We start from the raw sequence: 21,068 nt of genomic DNA, 5'->3' as shown, positions 1-21,068 counted from the left end.
TCCTCGAAAGGCTGATTTATGCCAGCGTCAATCCAATCATCGACCCACTTCTTCAAAAAGAGTAAGCTGGGTTCCGTCGTTGAAAATTCACCATAGATCAGGTCACACTCTTGAACGAAAAAATCGAGGAAGGATTGCTTTGTGGCAAAAAATACCGGCGCTGTGTTTTTAGATCTTATAGCCACCGACACTGTATGGAATCGCGGCCTTACTTGCGAGCTGCTTCACCTACTTCCAGAACGACATATGGTTTATCCTCATCACCGGCAAGTCACAGCAAAGCAGACTGAGACGCCTAACAAATGGCGTCTCATACGGATCAGTCCTGGCTCCCCTTCTCTTTAACATCTACACCAACGACCTGCAAGCACGGTCTCAGCAAAATAGGCATACGCGGACGACCTGGCTATTCTCTACTCCACAAAGTCGTGAGAAAGCTTAGAAGACACCCAAAGCCAGGACATAACAATCCTCTCAGCTTTATCTCCTAAAAAAGCGACTAAAACTCAGCGAAACCAAAACCGTGGCAACAGCTTTTCATTTACATAACCGGAAAGCTGATAGTGAGCTGAATGCCCTGCAGAACGGAAAATTAACTGCCTTGAACCAAAACACCACGGGGTGCCATAAGACAGATCGCTTACGTATCGCCACCATTTGGTGTCACTGCGCAAGCAACTGTCATCGCGTGCTGCGCTGCTCAAGCGCTCGGCAGGCTCCAGCTGGGGAGCGAGGGCTGACACTTTGTACATAGAAGCTCTCGCCTATGTCTATTTCTCAGCAGAGTACTGTGCACCTGATTGGTGCTGCAGTGCTCGATGTCATAACATCGACACTTCCATCAACAGCGCCCTGTGCACAATGACCGGATGCATGCGTCCCACACCATCGGACAATCCTCCCATTCTTGCTGGTATCCAACCCGCTGAGCTTTGTCGCGAGGAAAATACTTTGCCTCTCGGTCGGCTGGGCATTCGAGCCCAACCATCTTCTCCATTCCAAGATCTCTGCTCCCTCAAGAGAGCACCCCCGTCGACTGAAATCAACACCCATTCGTGCCAGCCGCTCAACTTTTGATCAACGACGTTGATGGACAAAACATCTCTGTGGCTAATTGGGCGGAACATAAATGGAACTCTCAATGGAAGTCAAACACCACCAGACTCCATTCCTTCATTCCCGATGCCGACACTCGTCCTACCGGCCTGACGCTACAAAAACAGACGTGGATGCGTCTCAACCGTCTCCGTACGGGCGTCGGGCTTTGCTGCTCAATCATGCACCAATGGGGAATGTCTTTTTTCTCTACTTGTGAATGTGGTGCTGAGGAACAGACCGCAGGTCACATCATCCACGATTGCACCATCTTCAAGCCACTTAACCTGTTAAGTGCGTAAGACGACAATTGTCGTCCGAGACAGTCGCTCTTGCTGTGCGTAAGACGACAATTGTCGTTTTCGTGATCGCAGCTATTCATGGCACTTTTAATTTCGCTTTCCTCTATTCGCTTTGTCTGGAAGGCGCAATTATGACGTGTGAAGAAACATAGATGCATTGTTTACACTACAATAAAGACTGTAGCCTGACAGAAATCTTTAATCCCTTAATCACTCTATTACAGGGGTCACCAACTGGCGGCCCGCGGGCCGCATGCGGCCCGCCACGCTGTATCGCTGCGGCCCGCGGAAGATATCAGCGTACAAGTATAACCAAAAATACTTTTCTTGAGGGAGTTAAAGAGCACGAAGGCAAAAAATACTTTCCTGGAAGCATATTTTCGCATTGCATACGATTCCACCGACCGACCAATCAGATTATAGTTCTAGGTGGGGATTGCTTAAAGTTATTCCAATGCGATGTCCAGCCACACTGTCCCAGTGGTTGATTAAAACGTCTGTTTTCGAATTTTGAAATTGTCTGTGAGCATAGGGTTGCTTATTTTAAGTTTGCAAATGTCATGTAAACACTAGTGCGAGTTTCACCGTTATTGTGTTTCACGAGCAGTGTTCTCTTTATGCAAGTTTTTGTTGGCAAAATGGGTCGGTGTGCCAACTCAATTTATAATAAATTGGCAATATATTACATATAAATTTAGAGACTTTTTCTGATTGTATTATGAAAATATTTAGCTTAGTAGGCCTACTGCAAAACGTTTTTATTTTTTAAGAAATATGGAACGCTTCACGATTTTGCGTGTCATCCTTGCGCAGGAGCCATGCTAATCTGTATCGTTCCAATCATAGTATATGTACTGCCGAAGCAAGTAGCCTACTGCAAAATGTTGTTAATCAACAAATTCTTGCCACGCTGATGAGCACCGCAAGTGACAGTTGTCCATAATAAAAGAAAGACGGTTTTATAGATTCTCACAAAAAAGATGAAAAACCAACTCATTGCTTTTTTAGAGGGAAGACTGTTCATAAATTACGATTTTTCGGTGATTTCCACAAGCGTTTGTTTCATGGTACCTGGTGTGATGATGTCTAGTTTAGCGTTGGTGCTGGTGCCTTCAACATTTAGTTGCAGAATGGTCACTCCTTGACCTACAACAGCTGGTGCAGTTCGCCCTGACAAGGGCGCTGTGCTTGGTCTGGGGGTGCCATTCTGATGATTGTTCTTCCGCATAACTTTATAGCGACAGTTGTAGCAAGTTTAGTTTCCCAAAGTCGGTACTTGCGAGGGCGGCCACGTGGAGGTACTTGCTTTCGTCGGCAGAGAGTGCTGCTTGTGAGTGTGGTAAAATGCAGAAGGCAGCACACATTATCAAGGATTGCCGGCTATACAGACCTCCTCATGGCATGGAAGGCCTAGTTTCCATCGATGACGACACCAGGCAGTGGTTAACTAACGGATGCCTTGACATATAGTGACAACACGAGAGAAGATGGTACCTGGTTTTTTTTCCCCTGTTATTGGAGCCTATTTTTGGCTGATATGTTTGCAAGTCACTGTTGTTGCCTGTATTGCGATGTGTCAAACATTTCCTTGTTTACTGAAACTGTTAATTGCAAGATATCTTTTGCGAAGCGAAGTAACAACACCACTCTTGCTTGGCGATGAATATTCTGATGAAGCCGCTCGCCTCGCTATAAGTGCACAAAACAAGTGGCCTCTATTTATTAGGCATGGTTAAAAAAGTCAAAAGTGTTGTATAAAAGAAGCTTGGCCTGGCAGTAGCGTTGTTCGATTAATTTTGTTGCTACGGTATTCTAACATAAATATGAACAACATGTAACGCTGGATACTGGGTACGAAATGCATTCTTTTCTAGCATAAGAGTCAACCTACCTAACATTTTATTAGTGCGGCCCGCCACACCTCTCCTTAGTGCCAAAGTGGCCCGCTTGCAAAAAAGGTTGGTGACCCCTGCTCTATTACAATATTAGGTAGTCTAGCTTCTGCACTCATCTACAATATAGCCACAATTGCAAGAATAAAAAGATTTCATCCTAAATGTGTTTTTTTTTCTGAAATGGCTTCCTTCCGGTGTATAAAATTCGAACCACATCATGTGCGTTCAGTCAGTGTGAAGTCATTTTGATATAATGTTGCAAGAAGTTTCAGAAATATTTTGTTGTGTTCGAAAACATAATTATTTTGTAACATATGTTGCTGCTAATGTGAGAACAAATGTCAGAAAATGATACCAATGGTAGGCCTACAGTTTGAATATTTCCAAACTAAACTTACGTGTACTTTGCTCAGTGTCCTATAAATGCTTAGAAATTATTCTGTTCTGTGAACTGATGTATTTTTTTCTTCATAATAAACAACTAGTTGAATAATTTCACAATGGTGAAAGGTATAATCACTTGAAAGTAATGCAAGTACACCAGAAAACAATAGTCCAGCCGGAGACTTCTGCGCAATAGTGGATGAAAAGGTAAAGCAATAAACACAAAAGGAAATTGAACAAAAGCGTATTGTGCTGCGTCACGGGGGTTCCCTAATATCCTAGCAAGGAATAATGCGACGAAAAATACTGCGAGTGATCAAATTAATGTCTAAAAACACATTTTTAGATACATTTTTATCTATTGATATAGCTTACAAAAAGGTAGCCTACTGTATCTCCAGTAGGATAAACCTAATGTATGTGTTGGCGTTAAAGATATTTTGCAAAAAATATTATCAAGCAAAAAACGACTTTGGTGCATAGTGCTCCCGTATTTCACAAAGATTTTTAACTACTGATGAAAGAACGACCTGAAAAGTGTCAAAACGTATTGGGAAATTGTTCTGTTTTGAAGTGATCATATCCAGGCATATCACGATCTCTGACTCAAACCTGCTGTGAAAGAAAACTTAAAAGCTTTCACTGTAAGGATATCGCTGACCTACATTTAATTGGTACCTAATTTGTATCAAAACATGGAAAAAACAAATTTGTATGTTTACATTATTTTCTAAAGGGCTTTATAGTTAATGCTACAGAGTCCATTAAAAGAGACCTTTTTATCCATATCAATGCAATGCAAATATGATAAGCTGCATTATTACAAGTCCATTTGCTACCACAGTGATGACAGGGGTCATCACTTATTATGGTCCTAGGGCTCTACATAGGTGTTAACACGCCATTTAGTTGGCTTATTTATGTATAGCAAACGTATATTCTCCACACTATGCAGTAATAACAATGAAAAAGACAACATAAAAGGAAAAAAGCATGGAAGTTGCTTGAAAATGCAGAATTTCTTTCTTTTTACCTTAACGTTTTCCATTATACCTTAGCCTATTATTACCAAACAAACTCAAACCTTTGCTTCAATTGTTCAGTTCTTTTCTAAACAAGTCTTATAGATTATAATATAATTAAAAGTTATAAAGGCATTTGTCAAAGTGTTGTTTCGTCAGACATCACTTAGCCTAAATAAGAAATTTGTTTTTCATTTATGATTATTTGGCAGTTATACAGCCTATTGTGCGTATTTTATGATAATTATGCAGTATTTAAAAAACTACTCATATGAATTATATCTATCATATGAATTGGGACGCCCATCGCCAGAAGTCATGAAAAAACTCCAAGTGCTACACTAAATATGTTAGTTATCAGGTATTGCACGGCAGCACAAAACACTGAAATGCTGGTTTCTTCAACTACAGTCAGGGCCTCCGAGAGAAGTCAACACTGGTCGGGAAACAATACGAAAAATGGGCCCATAATATTTTTTAGCAAATATACAACTAATTTGTATCTTGCGTTGCATGTTCGTGTTAAGCTGAAATTAGCCTACTTTCCTCGGCATGAAAAGAACTTCGTGCAATGTAAAAATCATCAATAATCACTGGATTCCACTTGCAGCAAAAATGCTATTGAGGCAAACTATTTTGTCTAGAAAGCTTTGTAAACACACAATAGGCCTACAGGCAACGAAAATAGTTCAACCAAACTTTTTCCCAGCCGAGCCAGATTTGATAATAAGTTTTCGCGGGCCAACAGCCACAATAATTTTTCGGAAAACTGCAAGTTGAATTTATATGATTTTTGTGTGTCTGCAGGCCAAAAATAATACATTGTACAACAACAGGCGCGGACCATACAAAAACGTTTCGTGGGCCGAAGTTGGCCCACAGGCGGGACTTTAGACATCCCTGATTTAATTCAACTCTTTCTGGACTTTTTGCAATGCAAAGTTTCGGATCACAGCATCAAATGATGAAATTTTGCGACGTCTGAATTGATGCACAACATGTATAGTTAGGCTTTTCGATCGGTTTTGAGTCATAGGCAAATTTTTAGTAATTGACAAGTAATAAACAAATTTTAGTAATAGACAAATTTCAGTAATTGCTAAAACCACGTTCTCAAAGCGCAACCGTTGGAGGTAGCTACCGGAACACAAAAAAAATCATAACAAAACTATCAATTTTTGGAAAAACCTTTCGAAAGTTGCAATCAATGATTCCTTGTGTAGAGATTATGGGGGTGGTTCGCTCTGGTTTGCAGCTGAAGTTTGCTGTGTGGCTTTCTGTCAAAAGTACCAACTCATCCAAAATGTCTTGAAAAATGTCATTGTTGTAGCCTACAAATGGTTTAAATTTGTCCACATGCCCGCAACTGCACAGCAGACATACAATGAAATTTTCATGGAACTTCAAACTCATCGACGATAAGTTTGAGTTTGTTGATACATTTGCCAATACAATTTAGGTAGAGAGGTAACTCTTTTAAACCATAAACAGACATAACTCAGCAACAACACTACATTTAACATTATAAAAACAAAAAACAAAAAGCGAACGTTTTCGGCTATTCATATAGCCCTTTTCAAGCCTATAAGAAAATACATTATTAAAAGAAATGCTAAAGAATCATATAGTATCACAGCAAAAATATGGTCAAAGCTAAACATTTGAGAAACTGCCTCGCTCACACAAAATGATAACTGAAAATTACACAGCACAACGGGTCAAGTATTTCAGAGGTAAAATTAATTGATTGTTCAGACAAGGACTCAGGCAGATTACGCAAGAAAGACAGAAGCACAAGAGATAGTGGCACAAAACAAAGTAAATGCGAGAAACACAAGACGTGATAATTCAATCAAAAAACTGCTAAAAGGTAAGAAGCTCCGCAAGCAAATAATTGCCTGTTGAGCCCTGGGTTTAAAGATTTGATGATCAATGCCTCGTGAATCTTGGTGTCGAATTCGGACAAACACTTACGAACAATTTTGAAAGACTGCAAAGACGGTTTATTGTTAGAGCACGATTGGCAGTTTCTAATATGGTCTTTAATTGCACTGTTTTTATTAAAATTAGCTAAATTCAAATGCTCTCCCACTCTCGTCACCAAATGTCGTGTGGTCATACCAACGTATGACGATCTCGCATCATGCGAGCAAGTGAACTTATACACGACGTTAGAACATAAGCGGAAAGGAGTTTTAGACTTCAACTGAAAATAATAACCAGCTTTAAATGTTTTATAAACGGGAAAAATCTTAACGTTAAACTTTAATGCAATAAATCTGGACAAACTTGTGGCAAAACGTTTGGATTCCTTGCCAACAAACGGGATTGTTAGAAAGTTTTTGAAATCAGGTTCCTCAACTGGAGACGTAGTGGAAACCGAATTCAAAAATCCTCTAAGAACCTTGTTAAAAAACCAAGTCGGATAATGATTAGCACCAAAGTATGAGCGTAATTTATTAATTTCATTGTTGAAACAGTCATTGTTCGAGCAAATGTCGCGAGCTCGCGAGATAAGGCACTTGATCAAAGCAGATTTGTAATTAGACGGGCAAACAGCGCTGAAATTAAGGAAAAGATTAGTGTTTGTGTTTAGATCGTCATACGTTGGTATGACCACACGACATTTGGTGACGAGAGTGGGAGAGCATTTGAATTTAGCTAATTTTAATAAAAACAGTGCAATTAAAGACCATATTAGAAACTGCCAATCGTGCTCTAACAATAAACCGTCTTTGCAGTCTTTCAAAATTGTTCGTAAGTGTTTGTCCGAATTCGACACCAAGATTCACGAGGCATTGATCATCAAATCTTTAAACCCAGGGCTCAACAGGCAATTATTTGCTTGCGGAGCTTCTTACCTTTTAGCAGTTTTTTGATTGAATTATCACGTCTTGTGTTTCTCGCATTTACTTTGTTTTGTGCCACTATCTCTTGTGCTTCTGTCTTTCTTGCGTAATCTGCCTGAGTCCTTGTCTGAACAATCAATTAATTTTACCTCTGAAATACTTGACCCGTTGTGCTGTGTAATTTTCAGTTATCATTTTGTGTGAGCGAGGCAGTTTCTCAAATGTTTAGCTTTGACCATATTTTTGCTGTGATACTATATGATTCTTTAGCATTTCTTTTAATAATGTATTTTCTTATAGGCTTGAAAAGGGCTATATGACTAGCCGAAAACGTTCGCTTTTTGTTTTTTGTTTTTATAATGTTAAATGTAGTGTTGTTGCTGAGTTATGTCTGTTTAACATTTGCCAATTCCAACAACTATCGAATCCTTTGCAATATACGGTAGAATACATTTCCTTCGAATGATTCAGCTAGTTAAGTGGAGTTATAAAAGCGTTCTGTCCTCAGGAAAACAAAATCATTTTCTTTTAAATTTATAATTGCCACTGCAACTTTAGCTTGCGAGTAGTAGCCTACTCTTCTCAGCTTTTTCTTACTTAGATTACATCTTCCTTTAATTTCATTAAATTCATCAGTGAATCTTGTTTAGGACCGTAATCCACATGATGCAAAGCAGTCACAAATTTAAAACTGCTAGTTGTAGGCTACTTTAGCATTGACTCAGCTTCCGATCAAGCTCTTGTTGGTTCCAACTTGATGCATTTAAGAAACGTCTTTAGAGCTTCAATTTTAAAAGGGTAATGTAAAGCATTGGGTTTGACTGCACCACGCCTTGATTACCCTCTTGAATTCAATTTTCTTTGCAAGATGATAGGACAGCTTTCTTTAGATTTTTCAGAATTTTTTCTCTGACTGGGCTATCGCTTTAAAGATGCCACTAGCTTACAGATAACACTGGTCTACACGATTTTTGCTCTATGAACTTTGAAAACTGATTTAGAGTAATTTCGGGTGCTGAATCCGAATCTGACCTCGGATTTATGCTATCACGTCAGGTTTGTGAGATATGATAACAGCATAATTGTTACTTTGGTCAAAAGTGGAAGATTTGACGTTGCGTTTATTGCACATACACATTGTGCAAGATCCAGAAATCCAGGCCATGTGGTGCATAAGTAGCTGAAATACACCTACCAATTAGAATTTTGATACCAATTTGTTTTCTAAGCAACTTTATTAACAAGGCAATAATAACAAGCTAAAAGGGAGGCTATAAGTGTAACTGACCCCCTCCCCCAGTCAATGTTTTGCATGAAACCACGAAAATTTAAGCAAGTCTATAACAATGCTTGTTCAGTAACCATATTTAGGCTGTTTTGGCCTGTCTAACACTAACCTTTCGTTACAGCACTGCTTATGTTGGTGGTAAACGCAACGCCAAATCTTCCACTTTTGACGAAAGTACCAATTTGTTGTTATCAGATTTCACAAACCTTACGTGATAGGATAAATCTCAGGTCAGATTCGGATTCAGCACCCCAAAATTACTCTAATTCAGTCTTCACAGTTCATGGAGCAAAAAAATTTTCTTTTTTTGTAATCAATTACTCCAACGCTGTCTGTAGGCAACATTATGAATCCCAACTACATTTAGCCTAAGCAACAACAGCCATAAACAAAATACTCAAATAAAGAAAAAACTCACTAGGCTACCTTTCAAAATCACATCATGAGAAGCATGACCAACAAAAGGCTACTTGACCACACGAAAACAGAAGATCTTTTAACTATGACAAAATTACATCCAACTGCAGCAATAATAAAATCAAAAGTTTTAAAACTGTTCGGCCACACTAAAAGATCACAATTCGGAATCAGCAAGTTTGCACAGAAGGAAAAGTAGAAGGAAAAAGAAAACGTGGCAGACAACTAAAACGATGGCAAGACAATATCCAATCATGGACCGGACTCAACTTGGCGACACTGGGCGAGCTGGCTCAAAATCGCCACTCTTGGAAGCAAATAACTTCTATTGATGCGCAATCTGCTGCAGGCGGAGATGATAACTGATGATGATCCATAAACAAAAATATACAGGATTTACTTTCTTTAATCGTGTTTGGACTGATACCTTTAACTTTCCCAGATAACTTTTGTTGGATACAACATCCTATGCCTGGCCAACCCAGATTTTGAAGTTAAGGTTCAGTTGTCAAGCAAAAATAGTTCCCGCTTAGCTAAAACAGCACCAGTTTTCAAGTTGAAACTATCAATACAATCGAAACCGTTCAGTGATACAGAAATCATTTCAGCTTCAGATTTTACGTGTTGAAGCTGTTCAACATCGCCTACCTTAACACGAAAATGATTTGTTCTTGATGAGAAGCATCGAGAGTGACCTTTACAATGATTGAGAAATACTTAGAACTACGCACTTAATTTAAGAATTTGTTGATTATTTAGTTGGTACATTTTTACTTTAGTACTAAAAATGGGCCCCCCTCAAAAGTGCAAAAACAAAAAACTACTCGTTTTTTCTTTACAATGTTTTGCTAGGGGGGAAACTGGCCCGACCCCCCCCCCTCTCGGAGCCACTGACAACAATAGCTTATGTAGCTCACATTTCAAACGGCCGTGGCCTATGATCTTTTTTCACTCCCAAGTTCTTTCACTTCCAAGGCGCTTTAACTTTTAGACGGCAAACAAATTCAACAGAAAACGAATATCAAAAATGTCAGTCAAAATACAGAAAATGCAAAACCTTTCATGATTTATATTAGTAGCCTAATACATTTGCGCTTGTATTATAAAAACAATTGTCTGTGCCTTGTGCATAATTTGGCTTAACAATTTTCGAACAACTTTCCAAAGGTTTGCATCAATTTCTCGGCAAGCTTAATTATAATCATGGTTTATCGCCAACAGAAAAATAAAAAAACACTTCTTTCATGTAAATTTGTTGGGTGTAACTGAAGGATAATTTCATCTGCTGTTTTCGACATATGTTTATCTCTGCAACAGTTATTCGACCCGTTGTTGACCCCAAGTTTGTACACAACCTTTATATTCATAACATTGTCAATGAAGGGGGCCCGAAAATAAATTGTTATGGGGCCCGAGAAATCCTGTCAACGGCCCTGTGTGTACTATTCTAAACAGTTTACCGATCCGGAGTTCAGCATTCTTCACATGACGCTGGTTGTAGTGGCATAAAATAGGCACTTTCATTAACTTAGGAGCCATAATGAACAAGAGTAAAAAGAAATTTGAAACTCGATTGCTCGTGCTGAAAAAAAAAAAAAAAAAAATTAAAAAGTTATTGAAGTAGCCTAAGTAGCCTAGTTTATATAAAGTTATCTATACGTAGTTGAATACATAGCCTAAAACGATTGCTGCCTCAAAAACAGTGCGGGCAACAATTTTTAACATTCGATTAGCAGAGTGGTAAATCCTCAACTCTATTCTAGTTATGGATCTAAAAATTCAAAGGCATAAAAATTCAATTATGGCAAAGAATTATTCGGATTCATACCATGTTATGAGCGATCCTGAGTGACATGTTTCCGGCGTTACTCTCAAATACAATCTATGAAATTTAATGCCTAACTATGGCTAAACAACGTTTTCCTTCTTCTTTTTCTTCTTAAAATCTATGTTTTTCTTCTTCTTCTTTCCTGAAATCTATGCATTTATAGACCTCGTTTGAAGCTTTTCGTGGACCCCAAGTTAAGAGCTACTGGGTTAAAACGAAGTAAGATATAGCATAGTCAAATTTATGGTGCTAACACAGCAACCTTTTTTTTCTACAAATAATAGGCACTTTCAGTATTTTCTTACTGAATTACGTTTTTTATTGAAAGTCTTCAGTTGGATTGTTATTGTGGCTTTTGCATAAAAGAAACAACAAATAATTTTGCACCTTTTCCGCATGGTGCTCATCAAGTTTATGAACTTTTCATCATCATATTGAAATCTCTTTCCCAACAAAAGTGAGCTGATGCCATTTGACACTGCTTTGTGAAGAAGGTTCTACAAGTATATTGATAAACGTTTCGTAAGTTTATCGGCAGAGTTAACTCTTCCAGTGAAACAAATATACTGTATATACATAAATGTATAGATGTTATTTTGTAAAGCAATAGCAGGCTACAAAATTTGTTTGTTTGCAAGTTCTCGTCAACATTTTTTTACCCTCGCACTTATACGTTGAATTTGTATTCTATTATTTCACAAGGAGTATGATAAACAAAAAATATAGTAGACCCCAGCAAATAAAACACTTCTCTCTCATTCTCTGAAAGCAAAAATTTAAAGTAGTTAGACCAAACCAAAAGTTCATTCACACAAGTAAATGCAAAGAATCACAAAAAGTTTCGTGCAAATAAACTAATAGAGTTTCAAGTAGGCCTACAACAAAAGTAAAAACTGTGTATTATAAAAGAAAAGAAATCGCTATAAAAGAAATTTACCGCTATGTCAAATGGTTTTCCATTCTCTGACCTAATAACATCGTTCATGCAGAAAGATTCTTCAACCAACGTTTCCTCCATACCGCCCTTGCTAGACAATGCCCTAAAACGATTTTGAAGGCGCTAGTTAATTCTAAACTAGATAGGATAAATCTTACACAATAACTCATATCATGCTAACGTAGACACGGAGTTTGGAGAAAGTATAAGAGTGCTATTATACCTTTAACTACCACAGAAATGCTTTTCCTTTCGAGCTAAACTGATATCCGTTGCCGTATAAGTCACAGCAACCTACAAAAACTCGCAGTTGAAACGAGCAAACAGCAAAAGATTTAGTATTACGTCATGAAACGAATATTATAAATATTCCACGTTATCATTGATATGACATTAGCTGTTGTACCGTTAAGCAACAAAATGTTTATTTTATGAGATAAAATGGTCTTTTCTACACGAAAAAGTGTGCAGTAAGCTACGATACCAGTAAAAGTATTTTCACAACAGAGTTGATCAGTGCTACTTAAACTTTTTAATACAGCGTACCGGCCAAGGTCTTATTGTAATTCGTCGTACCGGTCACACATTTTATGCAAAAAAAAATTGACAGTAACAAGTCCAATCTTTACAAGTCTACAGTGTGCAAATTCACAAACAGTGTTGCGTTAATATTTTACCAACGTTTGTGTGGTTTTCCAGCTTTTGCAATTTTTAGTAGGCCTACTACTTCATAGGATGCATGTAGCCTACAGCTTTTATATTTAGCCTGCATAAAAGTGTCTGTACATTTGTTTCCTTGCAGCTTTCAATCCATTTTGTTTCCCCTTAAAAAATCTTTTTTAACTTGTAGTTCTAATTTCATATTTTGAATATAAGTGGTTTGTTAAATTTGAAGATTCATTGAATCATTGCTGAGCACAACTTCACAAACGACATATTGAGGTTTCGGCACTCAATCAATCTGTTTCTACAGCATAAAGCCAAAGTGTAAATAAAATGCAGCGAATTGTCAAACAAAACCTAACTCGACCTGTTATCAGCTTGGACCAAATGGCCACGCCCTTCACTAGTTTTGATATTTTATATAGAAAGAATTTTCCTAAAACGCTGATATTTCTTGACTTTTACTTTTTATTATTTGAGCATCGTTTAACCCTCTGTCTACCGTGGGGTCCTATAGACCCCAAAACAAATTTCGCTCTACGACATCTCAGGACATATAGCAGATGTGATATTGATATACCTTGACTTTGCACAACTTTGCTTGATCTTTAGGACAATATAATAATAATTATTGATCTCAAACAAAAGTTGGTAGCATAGAAAAAAACAATAACATCTTGTACCGAGGGGTCCAACGAACCCCAAGCCTGCTGTATTTGAAGTAATCTTGTATTACAACAGCACTAAAAGAGGAGTCGACATTATTGACACAATTTTTAGAAAATACACTTCCAAAAGAATGACGAGAAGATAGCAGATAGCTCTATTTTACAATATGATCGATGTCACAGCTGTCAATGCTTTTGTGATATTGCATCAATTGCAAGGCGAGAATAGCAGCACAGCATTGAAGCATGCATGCATGAAAGAGAAGAAAATTTTAGATCCAACTCGGAAAAGAGCTTGCTGAATTACCAGCTTCGACTTCAATATCAACAAGACATCTAAATCCGCAACAGAATATAAGAAACAGCTGTTGAAGATCAGGCGCCAAAATCAAAGAAGGCTAGATGCTATCTTTGCGAAAGACACAAAGACCAAAAATGCAGACAGTTCTGTGTTACGTGCAAACTCAACGTTTACCAAGAACATTCCCAAATCATTTGCAATGAATGCGATAATATATAAACTCACAATATTTCTTGTGAACTAATATGTAGGACTAATATGCGTTTTTTAGCCAAATCTCTCAATAGTTTGACCATTGCTCAAGAATTGACCAATTCCGTATCAGTTGTGCCCAGTTTGTGCATGGGCTACTGTGGTATGACTTCTTTGTTAAATTTCGAGTATTTTTGGTTTTTCTACAGTGTTTATAAATTATGATTTTTGAAGTCTGTTGCGTCCTTTCCTACTGAGCTTTAATTTCATCATCGGAGCTGATTTTATTGTCAAAAATAAGTACTTTGTAATTTGGGGTCCAATGGACCCCAACGGTAAAACTTGCATATTTTTTTTTTCGGTAGACAGAGGGTTAAACCTGATTTAGTTATTTTTGGAACATTATGTGGTTCACAATAAGCATTTTATCACAGGTTGTTCAGAAATCTTGTCTAAATTCCTATATTTTGGCAATCGGAGTCGAAGTCACTCATATCGCTCTTGCTATTGTGTACACAGTGGCCGCAGTCAACCGCAAGTCAAGTGATCAATCACACATTAAAACTAAGAACTAAACGCAGTGGGACTCATAGTACAATTTATCGTTTTGTCTCAATCCAGGCAGTTTTTATTGCGTCAGTGCACGATCTCGGCTAGTAAAGTTGACCAGTTTTTACGAAGATTCCACGTGTTCAAAACATGAAAAGCAAATTTTGGCAACTAGGAATGATCCGTTACTATAGTATTTTGTACTTTGCTACTTCTCAAAAGAAAAACAGTGCATTTGACAACAAATTATGGGCTAACCACAACCGAATCAGCAACCACAGCCATCCAAAAAGCGTAGTGTCATATGTGTAGACGACATCAGAGGATATTCCAAAAACAGAAATAACCTCAGCAAAGTTTCCCATCGCTGCTCCAAATGCAATATGCCTTTGTGTGCAAAGTACATGTTGAAACTATGTATGTCATGCCATTCATGACATTTGTTTGTCAGAAAATGCTTGTAAACTGAATTTTTCATAACTTCACAATCATTCAATGTGCGTTGATCCAGAATTGTGGTACATTTCATTTAGAATCTTGAAAATTAATATTAACTATTCTTTTTACATTGTCTCGATATTGCAAGACTCAAGTTAAACAAATTTAGCAAAAAGCAGTAGTCCAGACAGCAAAAGTTGGCTTTTATATCGTTTCAACGTTCCACTACATTGAAAAGTATCAAAAACATTTTTTTTTCTTCTGATTTTAAAACATCTTGGCAGATTGAAATGAAAGCTACACTCTATGAAACGCCTGACAAAACAGCTGATTGGAAATCGTGTTACCTATACTTCTAACCAACCAGCAAATCAACCACTTTCAACAACATTGCAGACGTTGAATCAAGATAAAAAGAACCAATTTTGCTGGATGGAAAAGAATGTGATAAACTAGAGTTTTTTTCAACCAGAAAATCAATCTGCAAACGTTGAATCAATGTAAAAAACTGATTTGCTGGCTGGGATCGCGACAGCTACTTTATGTTTTCATTCATCTTGATTTGTCCTGAGAGATACTACGATACTAAGCAGCCATGACCTCCGCGGAGAACCTATCAGTGCAATGCAATTGATTGAGTTTCGCTTTTAGCATCATGATCGTTGCTTACTTCACAGTGTAGATTTTAACGATCTATTTTAGCCTGATGCTGCGAGTTTTCTGTGGCAATATCGAATTGAACTAGCTTTCGGAACACAGTTCCCTAGTCGTAGTTGTGGCCATACGAACCATTCGTCATAGCACACGACTAGGGAACTGTGTTCCGAAAGCTAGTGCAATTCGATATTGCCACAGCGAACTCGCAGCATCAGGCTAAAACAGATCATTAAAAGCTACACTGTGAAGCTATCAGTGCAATTCATCACAATAACCTCAAAACCGCTTGATGTAGTATGAATACGAAAAATACTGTAGTTATTATACAAAAAATAATTTTTTTAAAGTATTTTTGAATTCAAAGAAAATGAAGGGGTGTACCAGCAAACATCCATAGGATTGGCCCATGATACTAGAGTAGGATCCACAGAGGATACAAACTGATATGAATGAATCAACAAGTGAATAAAAAAATAACATAACAACATTGTTATTGTTATGTTATTAAAAAAATAACATTGTTATGTCCTAGCTCAGTTGCAAATTCTTGTCTTTTTTTCTAGTTTTTATTTTTAACAAATTCCTGTCGTTGTCGTCGTCGTGTGAGCCTCTGGGGCCGAGAGTCTATCCTTTTACCACCCCCGATTCACGATGTTCCTGGACTACACTGGAAGGCTACTAGAGAGCAGCCAGTCTTTGGTTTCATCATCCATGACACGCAGACTTTCCACTCCGTTAGGTGGCTTGAAGATGGAACAGTCATTGATGATGTGGTCTGCGGTCTGTTCCTCGGCACCACATTCACAGGAGGAGGAAGAGGCCATTCCCCATTGGTGCATGGTTGAGCGGAAAAGCCCGACGCCCGTACGGAGACGGATGAGGCGCACCCATGCCTGTCTTGGTAGCGTTAGGCCGATGGAGCGTGTGTCGGCGTCGGGGACGAACGAATAGAGTCTGGTGGCGCTTGACTTCCATTCAGAACTCCATTTATGGTCCGCCCAAGTAGCCGCAGAGATGTCTTGTACATCAGCTTCGTTGATAAGAAGTTGAGCGGCTGGCACGAATGGGTGTCTTGATTTCAGTCGACGGGGGTGTTCGTTTGGGAGAGCAGAGATCTTGTGGTGGAGAAGGTGGTTAGGCTCCAGTGCCCGTCGATCGAGGGACAGAGTGGCTTCTGCGCGACGAAGCTCAGCGGGTTGGATGCCAGCGAGAATGGGGAGATTGTCCAATGGTGTGGGACGCAGGCATCCGGTCACTGTGCGCAGGGCGCTGTTTATGGCAGTGTCGATGTTATGGCAGTGAGCACTGCGGCACCAAACAAGTGCACAGTACTCTGCTGAAGAGTAGACAAAGGCTAAGGCTGCTATACGCAAAGTGTCAGCCCTCGCCCCCCAGTTAGAGCCTGCCAGGCGCTTGAGTAGCGCAGCGCGGGATGTGAGCTTCTTGCGCAGTGACACCAAATGGTGGAGGTATGTGAGCGATCTGCCCAGTGTTACCCCAAGATATCTTGGTTCGGGGCAGAAGGACAGAGATTTTCCATTGTTCTGGACGTGTAGCTCACGATCAGTTTCCCGATTGTGGAGGTGGAAAGCTGCTGCCACAGTTTTGGTTTCGCTGAGTTTCAGTCGCAAGTTCTGGAGATAGGCTGAGAGAGTTTTCATGTCCTGGCTCAAGGTGTCTTCTAGATTTTCCCACGACTTGTGGAGTGGAGAATTGCCAGGTCGTCCGCATAAGCGTATTTTGCGGAGACCGTAGTTGGCAGGTCGTGGGTGTAGATGTTGAAAAGAAGTGGAGCCAGGACCGATCCCTGTGGGACGCCGTTTTTCAGGCGTCTCAGTCTGCTCCGCCGTGAGCTACCGTTGGTGAGGGTGAAGCATCGGTTCCTGACAAGTTCCATAATCATATGAACTATATGTCGGTCAGGAAGCTGTCAAAGCAGCTTGCAAGTAAGGCCGCGATGCCATATGGTGTCATAGGCAGCTGTGAGATCTAGAAAGATCGCGCCGGCCTTTTTTTTTGCCTCAAAGCAATCCTCGATGTCTTGGGTTAAGAGTGTGACCTGATCTACAGTGGATTTTCCGCACCGAAGCCCAGCTTGCTCTTTTGGAAGGAGCGGGTCGATGATTGGGTTGACGCGGGCATAGATCAGTCTTTCGAGGATCTTAAAAGGAACACAGAGGAGGGATATCGGATGATAATTTCTTGGGTCCTCTGGTGGCTTGTGAGGCTTAGGGATCGCAAATACTAAAACTCTTCTCCAGATTTTTGGGATTGTGAGGTGGTGCAGGCAGGAAGAGAGAAATCTACGTAACCAGGACTTTAGGGCATGGCCAGCATGGAGCACAAGCTCAGGGCAGATCTTATTCGGCCCTGGAGACTTGTGTGGTTTCACTAGGCGGAGGGCGGTGGCAAATTCCTCTGGAGTGAAGTCTCCAGAGATTGTTTTTTCTTGTGGTGTTTCCATTCGCCACAGGGCAGATACTTTCTTGGCAACAAGGCGGGATGCCTTGCGGTCCTTTGTCTTGTAGACCCCGTTCTGCACTAGCTGGGAAGCGATAGTATTAGCAGAAACGGGGCACTGACAAGGGGAGTTTGCTGAACGCCCAGTGAGGTTGTTGATGATGCTCCATGCTTTGCGGCTTGAGTGTGAGAAGTCGATGGTTTGGACAGCTTCGTTCCATCGCTCAAGCTTCTTTGTGTCCAGCCGCTCAAGTAGTCTGGTGGCGGCCATGTTAGAAGCAACACCACTTGTGGCGGCTAGGTATGAGCGATAGAGAGCTTCACACTCAGAGTCCCAGCATGGTGTATAGCTGGTTCGATGGCCACGTAGTATTGTGGCCTTTGCCGCAGTTATTATGGCATTGCAGAAGTCCTGGTATGCCTCGTCTGCGGTGCATGTTTCAGTCGATGGTAACTTTGCAGCAGACTCATAGGTCAGGAGGCTGTATTGATTCCAATCAGCTTTTGTCCCTGTTCCCCAGCGGCCGGAGTGGAAACTGGCTGGTTCCTTTGAGTTGAATAGGAGGGCAAGATGGTTTGTAGAGGCCCAGTCAGCCAGCAATTTTCCGTCGCTGCTTGTGTTGTTGTAGCCCCAGTCGATGTGCTGGCAGTTGAAATCGCCAGCGTAGAGACTGGGGAAGGGGAACGTTGGAAGGGATGATGGCAACATTCGCGAGGATGGGGGCTTGTAGATGTTTACGTTGTTGTAGTCTGAGATGCAAATGCACACCCACTCAATCTCAGCATCAGTTGGAGATTGGTCCACAAAGGTCCACTTCAGGCTCTCATGTACAAACGTGGCAATGCCGTGCTTCCTGCTTAAGGTAGACCCGGCTAGCGTGTAGTTGGGATTAGCTAGCCTATCTGCAGAGGTGCAGTGGGTATCTTGGAGGAGGATGACGAGTGCCCGGTTGGTATGGGCAAGCTGCTCCACAACTATGATCTTGCTTGTTGTGTAGCCTTCTATGTTGAGCTGCAAAATGGTGGGGCGTCTGAACTTGTCCATTGCCCCTTGCAGCTGTGCCGTCCGGGTGGAGGCTCTTGGTTGACAAGTTTCGTTTGGTATCTGCTGCTTGGGTGCAGATGTTACTCACAAGATGGGGCAGGAGGAGCCACTTGTCGTCCATCACAAATTCCTGTCATTTCTTGGCACAAATTCTCTCAAAAAAATCACACCTTCTAATAGGCTGTAAAATTACGTTTCGCTGAAGTCCGAAATTAAAAATTAAATCCAGTCTCATTGTCTCACAACAATCACTCAAGTTTCAAATTATCATCTCAACCAACACTTTAAGACAACTTTCCACTTTCACTTTACTACGCTGAAGAGATCGGAAGATCGAAACACTGGCCTTTGTCCGTAGTTACTTTTCATAATGTTTTTTTAGACATTCTTTTTGGGTCAATAATGTCTTTTTAGACATTACTTTTAAAGAAATAAAAAAAAGTCAAAAGGCATGGAAATTTCACTTTGTGTGAAGCTACATGTACTTGAGAGGTTAACTGTTATTTTTTTATTTTTTGAATGTCAAATCTTGCTACAAATCGGCTGCCGAGAAACATATTTTTTGAATGTTCACAAATCATCAAAATTAAAATTCGAACGAACAAAATCGGACATAAAATGACTGAATACCAGTAAAATGCCTGTTTTTAGAGCTTTCTTGCAACATATGTTTTCACAATACACAAACTAAGCACTAGTTTTGAAAAAAAAAAATTACAATATAAAATAAAAGCATTTGACTATGTGCATGTCAATTTTCTCAAATCTGCGATATAGGCTATAGCGGCTAAGTTATAAACCATTAATCAGGGCGGCTCAAATGGTCCCATCTCGTGCTTTTCGTGCGTCTTAGAAACGAATGCCAGATAGGGTTAAACGATTGTTTTATCGCCAACACTTTGGCACTTCCAATATCACTTTTATTTGAATTACAATCGCAATTAATCGAGTCTGAAAAAGATTGTTTCTTATTTGTGTAGGCCCACATGTCCTTGCGACCAGCTTTTGACATTTGAAAAATTAAGTCATATTTCGCTCAGGGATAGCTAAAGAAGGGGATGTGAAGGCTCACAGCGATTGCCTTATTTTTATGACACTACCAGGGCAGTAGTTTGTAGCGCGTGAAACATGCCGTTCTTTTCAAAATTGCAGAAAGTTTTGTACTGCAGCTGGTACAGTCAGCTTCAAAAGACAGTTAGTAAACGTTACATAGTGCATATTTAAAGAATACTTGTTTGGAAAGACAGTTGAAAAGTTGCCGGTAAGCTGTTTTTCTTAACAAAACCTTTGCAGTAGGCTAGATGTAAAGCAACTGTACGGGTAGTTGAATTAACAAGTAACCATGAGCATGCAGTGAGCATCCAGGCCTGATGCTAATAGCGCAATGCAGGTTATTATAACAAGATTTATTAAACTATTATCGGTGCCAATTGTTATTTTACGGTAAACAGAGATTATTTACGATAAACAAAAGCCCTTCTATTGTCAGACGTATTAAAAGCCTTCGTATCCCCTTCTTTAGATATCCCTGATTTCGCTTTAACAGCATAAATGCATGGTACACAAAACACAAAACAATACTCAATAAGTTTAATTTCAAGCCAATCGCGTACCGACAGTGAAGTGCTTAGGTATGGGAACCGGTACTTGTATCACAGTTTGAATAGCACCGCAGTAAACTACTACCCAAAAGTGAACTAAGACTATGCCAGGAAACGATGTTCTGGGGATCATTTGACACTGTGACTGAAGTATCACAACACATAGAAAAAATTCTGCATAGCCTACGCCACTTATTTTTGAGTGCTTTTCATTTTTACTTGCGAAAAATTCCCATGCCAAACTTTTTTTGTGCCTTCCATTCTTTGCTGTAATCCAGAAGTAACATCCCTTGTCCTTTGTTAACTTGATGAAAAAACGGTATTATAGGTTTCCCGGAGAACTTTGTGTGCTGCTTTACAAGTGCCTGAAAAATGAAAGATTTTGAAATCCAATTCATTCTTTCATAGTTTGTCACGCCAGTGTCGTGGCCAGATAAGAGCATTGTCTGTTATGTTGCTTTGGTCATTTCGTAATAG

The 21,068-nt window shown here is 39.7% G+C and overlaps 2 protein-coding genes and 1 non-coding gene across 3 annotated transcripts in view; all 3 read right to left on the bottom strand.

Annotated features, from left to right (window-relative positions):
- The window catches only part of LOC145775955 (malectin-A-like), a 232,060-nt gene that overhangs the window by 169,236 nt on the left and 41,756 nt on the right, over positions 1 to 21,068 (bottom strand). The window lies entirely within an intron of this gene.
- LOC145776066 (cytochrome P450 2U1-like) overlaps positions 1 to 21,068 on the bottom strand; it is a 53,905-nt gene that overhangs the window by 26,351 nt on the left and 6,486 nt on the right. The window contains exons 2-5 of the mRNA XM_082587474.1: positions 20,811 to 20,956; positions 12,018 to 12,120; positions 11,468 to 11,577; positions 10,713 to 10,834 (exon numbers count right to left, since the gene is read on the bottom strand). Coding sequence (XP_082443600.1) covers positions 10,713 to 10,834; positions 11,468 to 11,577; positions 12,018 to 12,120; positions 20,811 to 20,956 — 481 coding nt within the window. The remainder of the gene's footprint in view (positions 1 to 10,712; positions 10,835 to 11,467; positions 11,578 to 12,017; positions 12,121 to 20,810; positions 20,957 to 21,068) is intronic.
- On the bottom strand, positions 2,166 to 2,267 carry LOC145784883 (U6 spliceosomal RNA). Its single transcript, XR_014291067.1, has one exon. It is a non-coding gene; the product is annotated as a U6 spliceosomal RNA (small nuclear RNA).

The sequence above is a fragment of the Aplidium turbinatum genome, chromosome 1, assembly GCF_918807975.1.
Source record: "Aplidium turbinatum chromosome 1, kaAplTurb1.1, whole genome shotgun sequence".
Lineage (NCBI taxonomy): Eukaryota > Metazoa > Chordata > Ascidiacea > Aplousobranchia > Polyclinidae > Aplidium > Aplidium turbinatum.
This window is presented reverse-complemented; position numbering and strand designations above follow the sequence as displayed.